Here is a 13,615-nt window from a genome sequence, read left to right on the forward strand (position 1 = left end):
TCACGGCTCGCCAAGACATCACGAACAGGAACAGCCGGCTGCCTACTTTCGGCCTGCAGGGAAGCTATTAATCCAGACCTGGCGTCACGGTGTACAGGGCATGACCAAACAACGTGCTCTATGTCGTGATAACCTTCACCACAGGCACAGATACAACTTTCCCCGAGCCCAACACGACGGAGATGCTCGTCAAATCTATAGTGATTGGACATAAGCCGGGACATCACGCAAATGAAATCCCGACCTACATCCGACCCCTTGAACCACGGGTTCGTCGACACCTTGGGGATTATGGAATGTAACCACCTTCCCAGTTCCCCTCTGGTCCAAGAATTTTGCCAACTGATGATCGTATTCTGAAGTACAAATGCGAAAAATTCATTAAAGGCAATTGGTCTTTCATAAATATCACCGTTTGTTGCGCCCACCTTAGCCAAAGAGTCCGCTTTCTCATTGCCCGGTATCGAGCAGTGAGAAGAGACCCACGCTAAGGTAATCTTAAACGATTTTTCGGATAAAGCACTCAGATGTTCCCGTATTTTCCCCAGGAAATACGGAGAGTGCTTAACATCTTTCATTGATCGGAGAGCCTCAATGGAACTGAGGCTGTCCGTAAAGATGAAATAATGGTCCGTGGGCATTTTTTCGATAATCCCTAGGGTGTACTGAATTGCAGCTAATTCTGCAACGTAAACAGAAGCAGGATTATCGAGCTTATGGGAGACGGTTAAATTGTTATTGAAGATACCGAAGCCAGTGGACCCATCAAGAAGTGATCCGTCAGTGTAGTACATATTGTCGCAGTTGATGTTTCGATATTTATTGGAAAAAAATTAGGGATCTGCTGCACGCGTAAATGATCCGGGATTCCACGAGTTTCTTCTATCATGGATGTATCGAAAAACACAGTAGAATCAGAAGTATTTGAGAAGTCGACACGATTTGGAATATTCGAAGAAGGGTTTATATTTTGGTACATGTGATTGAAATACAATGTCATAAAACGGGTTTGAGAATTAAGTTCGATAACCCTTTCAAAATTTTCAATCACGGGACGGTTCAAGACCTCACATTTGATTAGAATACGAGAAGACAGGCTCCAGAAGCGGTTTTTCAATGGTAGTACTCCAGCTAAGATCTCCAAACTCATCGTATGGGTCCATTGCATGAAACCCAAGGCGATACGCAAACAACGCTGCGAAGCGGAAGCAGAAACACCCGTACTCAATAACAGACAGTATCGTTGTTTGGTAAAGCCTTATAAGGTCTCCCGGGTGGGCTCCCCACCATTGTCCGGTTATTGTACGAAGAAAATTCACTATTTGTCCATTTTTTCATCAGATACCTCACGTGACAACCCCAGGTGCCTTTAGAGTCGAACCAGACACCAAGATATTTGTGTACCAAAACCTGAGAAATCGTTTTACCCATTGCTGTGTTTGAAGCTGGGCAGGTTCATGCTTTCTAGAAAAAACTACTATCTCAGTCTTCTCCGGAGAGAATTCGATACCTAGCTGTAAAGCCCAAGCAGACAAATTGTCCAAGGTATCTTGCAACGGTTCTTGCAAATCGGCAGCTTTGGCTCCTGTAACAGAGATTACACTGTCGTCTGCAAGTTGTCTTATCGTGCATGAATTTGCCAGACATTCGTCGATGTCATTTACATAAAAGTTGTAAAGAAGGGGGCTTGAACATGAGCCCTGGGGAAGACCCATGTAGCTCATGCGAAAAGTTGCCAAATCGCCGTGCGTAAAATGCATGTGCTTTTCGGACAACAAATTGTGCAAAAAATTGTTCAAAATTGGAGAAAATCCTTGTCGGTGAAGTTTACCCGAAAGAATGTCAATAGAAACGGAATCAAAAGCCCCCTTAATGTCCAAGAACGCAGACGCCATTTGTTCTTTGCGAGCATACGCCAGCTGAATATCTGTTGAAAGCAACGCAAGACAATCATTCGTCCCTTTGGCACGGCGGAAGCCAAATTGAGTATCTGATAGCAGACCATTTGATTCGACCCAATGGTCTAAACGACGGAGTATCATTTTTTCCATCAATTTCCGGATACAGGATAGCATTGCAATCGGCCTATAAGAGTTGTGATCAGAAGCTGGTTTCCCTGGTTTTTGGATGGCGATCACCTTCACTTGCCTCCAATCCTGCGGTACAATGTTTTGCTCCAGGAACATATTGAACAAGTTCAACAAGCGCCTCTTGGCATTGCCGGGTAGATTCTTCAACAAGTTGAATTTGATTCTATCTAACCCAGGCGCGTTATTGCTACAGGACAGAAGGGCAACCGAAAACTCTACCATCGTAAAAGGTGATTCTATCCCGTCGTGGCCCAGAGACGCATCGCGAACAATGTTTTGCTCAGGAACAGAGTCCGGACATACTTTCCTGGCAAAATCAAATATCCACCGACTTGAAGACTCCTCGCTTTCATTGACCGTTACGCGATTCCGCATTCTTCGGGCTGTGTTCCAAAGAGTGCTCATCGATGTCTCCCTCGACGTCTCGTTCACGAACCGACGCAAATATCCGCGTTTCTTTGCTTCAGCCAAACTTTTAAGCTTGGTATCAAGCTCCGAATACCGTAAATAGTCGCCAGGTATACCTCCCTTCTGGAAGGCCAAAAACGCGTCGGATCTTTGCGTGTAGACATCGGAGCACTCTTGGTCCCACCACGGAGTGGGAGGCCGTTCTTTGATCGTTACGCCGGGATATTTCTTCGTTTGGGCTTGCAACGCGGCGTCGAGAATCAAGCCCGCGAGGAGGTTGTATTCTTCAAGTGGTGGATGATGTTGAATCGACTCGACCGCTTTTGAAATCATTTCCTCCTATAACTTCCAATCGACATCCCGTGTGAGGTCATACGGAATGTCAATTGGTCGCATGCGAGTTGACCCGTTTGTAATTGAAATAAGAATAGGCAAATGGTCGCTACCGTGAGGATCGAGGATTACCTTCCATGTGCAATCCAACCGTAGCGACGTCGAACATAAGGATAGATCCAAAGCGCTTGGGCGCGCTGGAGGTTTCGGGATACGTGTCATTTCACCGTTGTTTAAAATAGTCATGTCGAAGTCATCGCAAAGGTTATAGATTAAAGAGGAGCGGTTATCATTGTAAGGGGAACCCCAAGCCACACCATGAGAGTTGAAGTCTCCCAAAATCAAACGTGGCGAGGGTAGAAGTTCTATTAAATCAAAGAGCAGCCGTTGCCCAACCTGTGCTCTGGGAGGAATATATATTGAGGCAATACAAAGCTCTTTACCTTGTATTGTCATTTGACATGCGACAACTTCGATGCCTGGAATCGAGGGAAGGTTAATACGATAGAAAGAATAGCACTTTTTAATCCCTAAAAGTACTCCTCCATATGGGGTGTCTCGATCAAGGCGAATAATATTAAAATCATGGAAGTTGAGATTGGAAGTTGAGATCAATATTTGAAGTAAGCCAAGTTTCACAAAGGGAAAATGCATCGCATTTGTTTTTATTCATCAAAACTTTAAACGAATCAATTTTTGGTAAAATACTTCTACAATTCCACTGTAAGACAGAGATAGATTCCTTCATATTCGCATTTGGATTAGGCATCGAAGGATACAATCGCTGCAAGGAGGGGCCATTGGGCAGTCAACTGCTTCAAAAATGATCTAACTGTTGGGAGGAATGCTGTAAGAAAAATTTTAATTGGATCGGGTACATTGAAATTTTCGAAAATCCAGTCCACAATGTCAGAAAATTCCACTAATCCAGAGTTTGTTTCATCAACTGGATGTGCAAAAGGAACAACTGGGGTTTTAGATGTTCCTGGCAGTGCTGGGAACTCCTTCTGGGACTTTAAATTTGCAAGCCCAGGAGGAGTTTGCTTCGGTTTTTCCGCAGCACTGTTTGGTTTGTTCGTACTTTTCATTACACTTTGGGAAATCTTAGGACCTTTACGGGGAAGTTTAGGAGAAGAAACATTTTCACTCTTCCTAGACTCCCCAGGATTGGCATAAGATGTTCCCGCTGATGAATCGTCAGAATCGGTTTCATCAGAGGACAACAGATCAAAGGGGTTCGATGTTATGGTATAAGTGGTCACGGTCTTCTTCAGCATTTCAGCATAAGAACGCTTTGAACGCTCCTTAAGTGACCGCTTGATTTTATCTCTGCGCTGCATGTACACCGGGCATGTGGAGAGCTCATGCTGGTTTTCCCCACAGTGAATACATTTTTCAGCATTAACACTGCAAGAATCTTCCGCATGAGTCTCCCCACACTTGCTACATCGTGCCTTATTGCAGCAGTAGGCGGCTGTGTGGCCTAACTGCTTGCAATTGGTGCAATTCATAACACGGGGTACATACAATCGCACAGGCAGACGAACCCGGTCGATCGAGACGTGGCTAGGGAGTGCAGATCCGGCAAACGTAACGCGAAACGAGTCTGACGGAGTGTAAACTTTTTTACCGCCGACGAGAGACATGGACCGCAATTGCTTACAATCCAAAATCTTCGCCTGTGTTTCGGTATTTTTGAAGCAACCGGTTGCGCTTTTTAGGATACACTCGACAGACAGACTCGAATCGGTTATGACACCGTCGATCTCCACGTCTCGTGCGAGTATGTAAACGCGATACTCGCGTGTAAAGGGCTCAGAGCAAGCGATAGCATTGGCTTGTGCCAGATCACTGACCACGACACGGAGCATGTTAGGTCGGACCTTGGAAATTTCGGTCACGGCCTTGTACCCCTTCGTCAGGTCTTTAGAAATTTGCAGTATGTTTAATCGCTTTAAATTCACTCCTGACTTTGGACGAAAATAAACAGTATAGCTGTCCTGTTGAGATCCGTCCGGGTACAGCCTGGGGCGAGGGGGGACTGGAGAATGAACAGGGGAGGGGGTAACAGAAGGGTCAGGGTCAGGGGGAGGCGAGGGATCTATATCCATCGCGCTAAATGTAGCGCACTAGCGCCGACAAGAACACGTACCTATTTACTTCTTCCTTCCAGCAGTGGTTGTCCGATCGTTCGAAGCTGCACCCAAAGCAGCCAGCAGCACCAATACAGCCACCAGCAGTGAGCCGGGTGTGAGATCACTCAGCACAGCGACACGACTCGACTGTCAACTGATGGCCTTGAATTAGAAAGATCTATTCACTGTGCACAGATCAAAACTGCAGCTGGTATTTTGCACCAATACAGCCAAAGTTGCGAGTCGGGTACAGAACGTAGCGACACAACTCACAATCTAGTTGGCCTAATAATAATACACTCTTTTGTTTGGCTATTCGTACACACGGACCGGATTGTAATAGAACGACCACTTTGCACGTCCATTTCTGTCGAGTGTTCGACGCGGAATGACAATCGGACTTAAAATGGGGTAGCGCACAGCGGGCACAGGGGCTACTTGAAATTTCGGTTTTCGATTTTTTTTTAAATGCCAAATGACTTAAAAACGCATAAAACGTCGAGAATTGGTGTCATCCGAAATTTTTTTTTGCAATAATCGACTCTCTGGGACGATTTTTCAATTGTGGAAGGCGGAGTTCAAAATGTTTAGAACTTATCTTTTGAAATTGATCACTAGGCTCTTGAAATAGCCTGTATAGTGATATACACTATAACTAACATCGAATACATTATGTTTCATTAGGGTGGTTCATTTATTCGGCATAGGGTGGTTCATAATATTGTGAAAAATGAGTAAAAAATAAACAAAGCACTTCGGTTCGTTTGATTGGTGTGACGTCTTCGACAAAGTTGTAGATAATAATTCTGTCTTTCCAAAAAAAAAATACTCTGAAAAATATTATTTATTGATAAATAAAAGTTAGAAGAAAAATTAAAAATTTATTATTCAAAAGAGCTCATTTTTAAAAAATCTCATTTTTCTAATAAAACCTACAAAAGATTACCAAAACAATGAAATCAGTCCGATCATTTAGAAATCAAGAAAAAAAGTTATCATTATTTTTTTTGAAAAAAATATTTTCCAATAATTTTTTCAAAAGGCATGTTTTTCTTTTGGAAGGACAAACTATTATCTTCAACTTTACCGAAAACACTATGGCAATCAAACAAACCGTTTAGAGTGTAGACATATTTCTAATTTCCATTAGAGCACTCTATGAGGAATTAAGAATATTTTTAATGTCAAAACGGTTTATTTGATTGGCATAGTGTATCTGGCAAAGTTGTTAATAATAACTTTGTTCTTCCAAAAAAAAATGTACCCTGCAAAAAAAAAATAAAAAAAATATAACTTTTTTTTCTGATTTCTCCATGACCGGTTTCGTTGTTCAGGAAATCTTTCGTAGTTTTTGTTAAAAAAAAACAGTTTTTTTAAATGGGCTGCTTTGGATAATTAATTTTTAACTTTCTTTTAATTTTTCTTTTCAAAAAACTAATAATTTGTTTTTAGAGTGTATATTTTTTTCGAAAGACAAAACTATTATTTACAACTTTGCCGAAGACGTCACACCCCTCTAGCGAACCGTGTTGGCTCTAAAAATATTTATAATCATCAATACCTATCCGAAACAGCGGTTTTCAAAAGCTTTTCAAAAATGAGTTGTGTTCCAAAAAATTAAACCAATAGAACAAAATGGCATCTTTTGCCTATGAAAACGTCTATGCAAAGTTTCAGCCAATGGGCACGTTCACGTTCTGATGATGTAAACTTGACAGAAAATGTATGATCGTACTGTCAAAACGACGCAAACCCAGAAACAACGAGTCAATTGTGTTGCGTATCTGATTGAGATCCCTATACTCTCATTATCACTGAATAACATCGATACAGTCTATTGTCCGATTACACAGTGCAACAATTTTTTTGCCTTGGCTTCTATGCATGATTTTTTGATGAAGTTTGATGCGAAAATAAATTTTCCCGAGTTTGAACATATTTCAACTTAAGGGGCAACAATGGCGCCATTTTGAATTTTTGAGAAACCGGAAATTTTCTATGTCTTTTCGACGCCATTTTGTTTTAAGACCAAATATCCAAATTCTAAGAGTTTGTCCACATATTAGCATTTTTTTACCTATCTTAAAAAAAAACAGATCTTGAATCGAACAAAACCTGAGCTCAAAACGGTGATTCTACGAAACCGGTTTTGGCATGGTTTTAGTATATTTCACAAAGCAAAATAATATCGAGTATGTCTGAGCATAAATGGTAATGCGCTAATATCTAAAAGTGGTAGTCAAATTATATCTTATATTAAGTAAAAAAGTCTCAGAAATCGATTGGTAGGTGTCTGCAGTGGTGGGCACCATTCCGCTAATTCGCTAATCGCTAATTAGCGACGCTAATATTCAGTTAGCGCTTTAGCGATTTCGCTTATTTTTGAGCTGGTTAGCGAAACTGTTAGCGTCGCTAAAATTTTGGCCTTCGAAACGCTAATCGCTAATTCGCTAAATTTTGTAGAGAAGCGACAATAGAACTACTTAGAAAAACTGTGAATTGCTGATGGCGTACGTAAATTGCTTCGAAAGATAAACATACTCTACTAAGGAAGTTACTTTTGGAACATACCTATGTTTCATTCGAACAACGTGCAATTGTTTTAATTGTCTAGAGTTCCCCCTTTACGACACAAGTGCAAGTCAGTCTTTTTACTCTAGAATGGAGTCCAGTTATCGTACAAGCCACAGGAGCATTTTGGAGAACGAGCTCACAAGGTCTAGATTGAATTTTCGGCACACCAAGGCACTTTCGTGAATTGCAAATCGCTTGAAATTATGACAACTTCGGTTCTACTTTTTCGATTCAGATAATATTCGATTTTTTATAAAAACATTCCTAAAAGTATCTATTTTTAATGCAAGATGAATAACTTTTGTTACTCCTTGATTTTACAAAATCAAGTATGAACACCGTTTTGTGAACCTCTTATTGTAAACAGCTCTAAACAGTATTTGTTTTCGTTTGTTTTACCACGAAAGATCAAAGTGGTCCAAATCTTACAAAACACGAGCAATAAAAATAGCGATGACTATTTACATATTAATAAGTTAGCGATTAGCGATTATCGAAAGTTCCGCTAATGTGGGTTTAGCGTTTAGCGATTATCGAGCTAAATTTTCCGATTAGCGGCTTAGCGATTAGCGTCGCTAAATTTTTGGTTAGCGGTGCCCACCACTGGGTGTCTGATCTACGTAAAATGTCAGCAACATGTCGATTTTGCCCCAATTCTCCTACAATACCAGAATAGGTTTATCTCGACGTTAAATTAACTTATTAGGAATCTGTTTAATGTAATATCAAGTGTGTAAGTGATACCTAAAGATACGACATCCCTTCGCAAGAAGGGAAAAGTGCTTATACTAGACACTTTGTTTTCCACGGGAAAAACAACGATGGCCGCATGGCAGCACAATGAGCAGGCAACAAAAAATGAATAGCAATAAAGTATTCAAAGCCTAGAAATAAAAAGTTATAAAAGGACAAGCGGAAAATTTGGAAAAGAAAATTGTTTCTCTCTGGGTTTCCAGTAGAATTCGTTCAATAAAATCAATCTTGCAATATTCTTGAATCTAAGTGGTCTTTATTTTTTCAGCACGTACGGAGAACTCGTTATTACCTTTCCCGAGTGGGTTTGATTCGTTGAGTTTCTAAAGACAGCTCGTCTTTGAGTTCACGCATCTGTTTCTCTCGCTCGGCACGGGCAATCTGATCAACTTCACGATCTTCAGCAGCCTTCTGATCATCCTTCTCACGTTGTTCCATTTCCTTGATAATCTCCAAGTCAGACATTACGTCATACGATAGTTTAAACCTCTTTTTGGGACGAGTGGTCTTGCTTACAACCTGTGGTACCCGCAATAGGGCCGAAGATGCACGAGGGAAGGCTAGCGATGTTTCAATTAAAACCTGTTCAATTAACCAGTTTTGATGGATCGTTCATCTTGAGATGAATTCGAAGCTTATCAACAGATTCCCGGACTTTCGATACCAGTTTTCTAGTTTGCTGGGATACAACTTCACTTGTTCAACAGTTGACGGTAAATTTTCCCAGTCGCAGTCGAATTCAGCGGAGTTATTCGGGAAGTGTTGCTGTGGCTCAGTTGATTCAGACATTAGCTGAGAACTGAAGGATGACGATGGTTCTTCCACAAATGTCCGCCAAATCCATTCCCATGGGTTCCCATAGTTTCGCAATGAGATTTTTTCGAAATGCAATTTGTTTCCTTAAATTCCGACATATCCATATTAGAAAAGTTGCATGTCGGGTGCGGATTATTGTTCACTTTGGCTGGTGAAGATGAAAATTGCAGTGTATCCGGACTGTCTAACGTTGATTTGGGAGTAGATAAGAGCGACGTATGGACTAAACGAGATTTGTTCATGTTTGAGTACTTGAAAGGTTGAAGTCCAGTTGAGCGCCACCCATTGACGATGGTTTGTTTTCGAATAACAGCAACATTTGTCTCGTTAAGTAACTTCATAAACGCAACTGCGTTGAAAAATTTCTCAGTATTGCTTGATTTCCACTTTTGGTACAGCTCGATGTATTTTGCCTTGAGAGGTTCAAATACAGCAACGTCAAAAATCTGTAAAATGGTTGTGTCGAATTGGGATATAGTACCAGCAGCTTTACTTCATTCTCGTAGCACCACTTATACAGCTTCAACGAATGGTGGCCAGAGTATCCATCGACAACCAGTACAATTGGCCGTGGAATATCTAATTCGATCCAACGAGGGTTCAAGTGCTGCGTTACGAAGTGATAAAAAGCATCTCCTTTCATTCATCCGGATTCATTCTGGTTGAAGCTAAAATTGACCCCGACAGCTCCGGACACTGTATCTGCAGCAACAAGGTTACTAAAGGATTCCTTAAAAGTGATTAACGGAGGGATAAAACACCCGTCTGCAGCTACGGCGTACGTACGGCTTTCCTCCCTCGACGTTGTTTACCAACTTTGCTCAAAATATCCCTGAAGTTGTTCCGCGGTCAACTTAGCGGATACTCTTTTGAGGGCCTCCGGGGTTCGCTTCGAAATTTCAGGATGTCTCTGTAGAAACTTCTTTCGAAGTGTCGATTTTGGGATCTCAGCGTATGCTGACAAGGAACCATTTTTCAGCGCCTCCGACGAATATTTTACGGGTTTTATTAAGCGGACCTTAGTGGAAAGGAAAACTGTAAAATTGTGAATCGAACACATTGCACAGACCTACCTTTTACGTGAAACTGCACTCAGAACATCAATTAAGCCGAGTCGGTAGACAGATTGAACCTTTTACGATCGATAACGGTGCTTCCGGACAATTTTTCTACAGATTTCCGCAAAACCTCCAACCAAAACATTGAGACTGCTATGATTGAATTATCAACAATGCGTAGCGCCTCTAGCGCTGATATGTGTAAGCTTGTTAGCTCAACCGATCAGCGGTAGTTCGAAGCAGGATCAAATACTAGTCACATTTTTGCTTAAATATATGTTTTGGCTAACTTTCAATAAAATAAGGTTACAGGAATGGAAGAATGTTTATGCCCACACATTTTAAACCTGTTTTTGCCTATATTGTATATAAGTGGTTTGAGCACTATAAATTTAGGTCGGAAAACCATGTCGTATATTAGCAACCAAGACCAAATTCAATGCTTTTTTGATTGTAAGTAAATGATTATTTGACCTTGTGTCGACATTTGTCATTAGGTCAATAGTTGACTTTCACAGTTCACGTTGTACTCGAATACCCTATGTACAAATTTCCACGGTAATCGGTTTAGTAGTTTTTGAGTCTATAGTTAGCAGACGGATAGACAGAAATTCGCTTTTATAGATATATGAGATATATGATGATGAATTGAGGAGTCGTCAATTGGTCGTAATCCTTTTACTAAATTACTCTATTTTCCTTACAGATATTTTTGCCGATCTTGCTGGCAATTTCAGCACAATCGAGACAGCTCTCTGCAGAACCACAAACCACTGACGCGTAATTCGAAGTCGACCGCAATCGTCGGTGTTGGACCACAGTCGGGGACTGTAAACCAGCCACACCACCATCCTCAATCCCAGCTTCACTATCATCACAGTCAGCAGCAACAGCAACAACAACAATCACAACATAACCACTCCCAGCATCATTCTTATCATTCGCTGCATGGTTCACCGAAATCACCTTCTCCGCCGTGTATCAGCAGTAGTAACAGTTCGGCAGATTCATCACCGGTATCCTGTCACGGGCCAGCCAATCTTCACCAACAGCTCCAGCAGCAATTTGGAGGCCTGTAACTTGTAAGTGAAACTCAAAAGCTTGAAGCAACCAGCCATAGGCTGTTCGTTTAGATAACGTCTCAACACAATCACACATACATGACGTTGCGTGTTTGGCAACATGCTCAAGCCGAATTAATATCGGTCTTTGTTATTCCCGCTTACGATGTTGATGGTTTTTCATGATTCAATCAAAATTTTTCAACATGGTTTTTACTGTTTTAAAAACGCTACGCTGCGACAGTTCTGTATATTCCGAAGAGAGCAGCTTGTTAAAAACTGAATCATCATTCCGTTAGATGGTATTTATGGCTGAAAAAACACCTCCGCGGAATCGCTTTGGGATATTTCCACGTATGAAATTTCCTTTATACTAAGGAATTCCGCTAGGCGGATATGAAAACAAAAGTAAAAAAAAACACTACAATCCGTAACATTTCTATTACGCTCAGTCGTGTACGCTCATTTGGTAATAATAGCAAACTATTATCATTCAAATGGTTATGAGAAGAGCTCACACTTGCTCTAGTACAATAATTCAGTGCTGAAACTTAGGATAGGGACTCGAGGATTCATCGTCTCAAGCCAGCCGTATAGAAATCGAACGAATTGTCGTGAATGTCAAATGTCCATCATGGTAGAAAAAAAGGGGGAAGACGGTATGGTAGGTTCGGCCACAAAAAGAAGCCCATATAGGCTAATAACCAATAGGATTTTGATTACTTTTAAGCGGAATGCAGTTTTTAAGAAACCTGTTAGAGCGAAGAAAAACTGGCGCAAACGACAAAAAAACTATAAAACAAAAAGCAACAAAGAATTGTATGGAAAAGCTACTTTTATAAACAATTTTAAACATTGAATGCCGGATCGTTAGCAAAGGAACTGCGCTGGATATAGTGTCGTTTTTTAGTTGGGGCGATATCATATTGTTGCACTTTTTCGCCTATCTAAAAGAAAGAAAAGAAAGTGAAGAAATAGGAGCAGTTAGATTTTAGGATCTTCCAGGGATATTTTTGAAAATAATCTCAAGCAATCAGCAATTTATACAACGTAATTCATAATTACCGTCATATACTATTTATTATTTATTTATTGCCTCCGCGGGAGCAAAAATTTGTTTAACGATAGGGAAATTTGTAGTCTCTAGATGAGGTTTTTCTCTCTTTCTCTGTAGAATAATTTATTGTTTGATTACCGGTGGGACGGTAACATGTTATCTTAATATTCGTTTGATTGCATTTAGGTTTCATGAAATGCATTTATATAACCCATTCTATCGGAGATATCATTTTTTGCTATTTGTGCAATAATTGTTTAGGTTGTGTACATGTTATTTATTGTTATATTTGTATACTATATACCACCAGATTGATTCGATCTGGAACTGATTCATCATATTACATAAACATTGTTCGTCTGCACAACGATTGTTTTCTTTTTTTTAGTGAGGCACAAAATTATATATTTTGTTTTTTTTTTTTTTCGTTTTAACAGTAATGGTGTTACCTTCGTCCTTTTAAACATTGGTAATATAGTTTGGTCTAATTTTATTCTAATTTTATATGTATTTTAACTAGAGGAATTTTAGCATAGTTTGAGAGTTTTAGATATTCCATGGCAATTTTACCCTTGCTCTCTGTTATAAAGTAAGAAATATTTGTATTTTCTATACATGAGGTAACTGCCAACATTTTAATGCTTTCCGGGCGTAACCAATCGATGCTGTGACCGTGGCTGGGTCGCAAGACATGAATATATTGTAATCATTGTTTTTGTTTCGAACTGATTGAACACTTAGAAGTGACCTGTCTACTTCAATCTAGCGGCTTCTGGAGGAAAGTTTCGGGGATTATTAGTTTGGTCTGTTGTAGCATTGATATATATTAACCCTCTAGTGCCCAAGTTAATTTCTAGACGGGCTTCGGTAAAATCACTATGAATCATTATAAACACTTTTTACGTATTTATTGAAGCTTTTCAGAACTTCGACTGAAGCCCGTCAAATGGCGGCATTGGGCACTAGAGGGTTAAGTACCTGTAAGTTCGCTTGAATGCATAAGGTGCAGAGTTCGATACAATTTATCAAGGAATTACTAATAAAAAAAATTAACTTTCTCCTCCTAAGTTAGAATCGAGCACAAATAATACTAAACTTCTTCAACACCTACTAAAGACAGGGATTTGTTAAATGTTCTAAACGTAGGCTAAATTTAGCTTTCAGAGCTGTTTGTTCAGACTTTGCAAGCAACTGTGTGTTCACATGGGATAATTGCAGGATAGCTTTTAATTGATTCACACGGATTTATCAAAATGTGGAGCAAAAATTTCTAATCGTATTCAATATTATACCGTTGAGCTGTTCGTTGATAAAAAAGTTCACTTTGGTT

The 13,615-nt window shown here is 40.2% G+C and overlaps 1 protein-coding gene across 12 annotated transcripts in view; it reads left to right on the forward strand.

Annotated features, from left to right (window-relative positions):
* LOC129724262 (cytoplasmic polyadenylation element-binding protein 4) overlaps nt 1–12,655 on the forward strand; it is an 88,225-nt gene extending 75,570 nt beyond the window's left edge. For all 12 annotated transcript variants that reach the window (XM_055679001.1, XM_055679009.1, XM_055679016.1 and 9 more), the window contains exon 9: nt 10,874–12,655. In XM_055679001.1, coding sequence (XP_055534976.1) covers nt 10,874–11,246 — 373 coding nt within the window. In that variant the 3' untranslated portion in view covers nt 11,247–12,655. The remainder of the gene's footprint in view (nt 1–10,873) is intronic.
* Nucleotides 12,656–13,615: the final 960 nt, after the last annotated feature.

This window comes from Wyeomyia smithii, chromosome 1 (genome assembly GCF_029784165.1).
Source record: "Wyeomyia smithii strain HCP4-BCI-WySm-NY-G18 chromosome 1, ASM2978416v1, whole genome shotgun sequence".
Taxonomy (NCBI): domain Eukaryota; kingdom Metazoa; phylum Arthropoda; class Insecta; order Diptera; family Culicidae; genus Wyeomyia; species Wyeomyia smithii.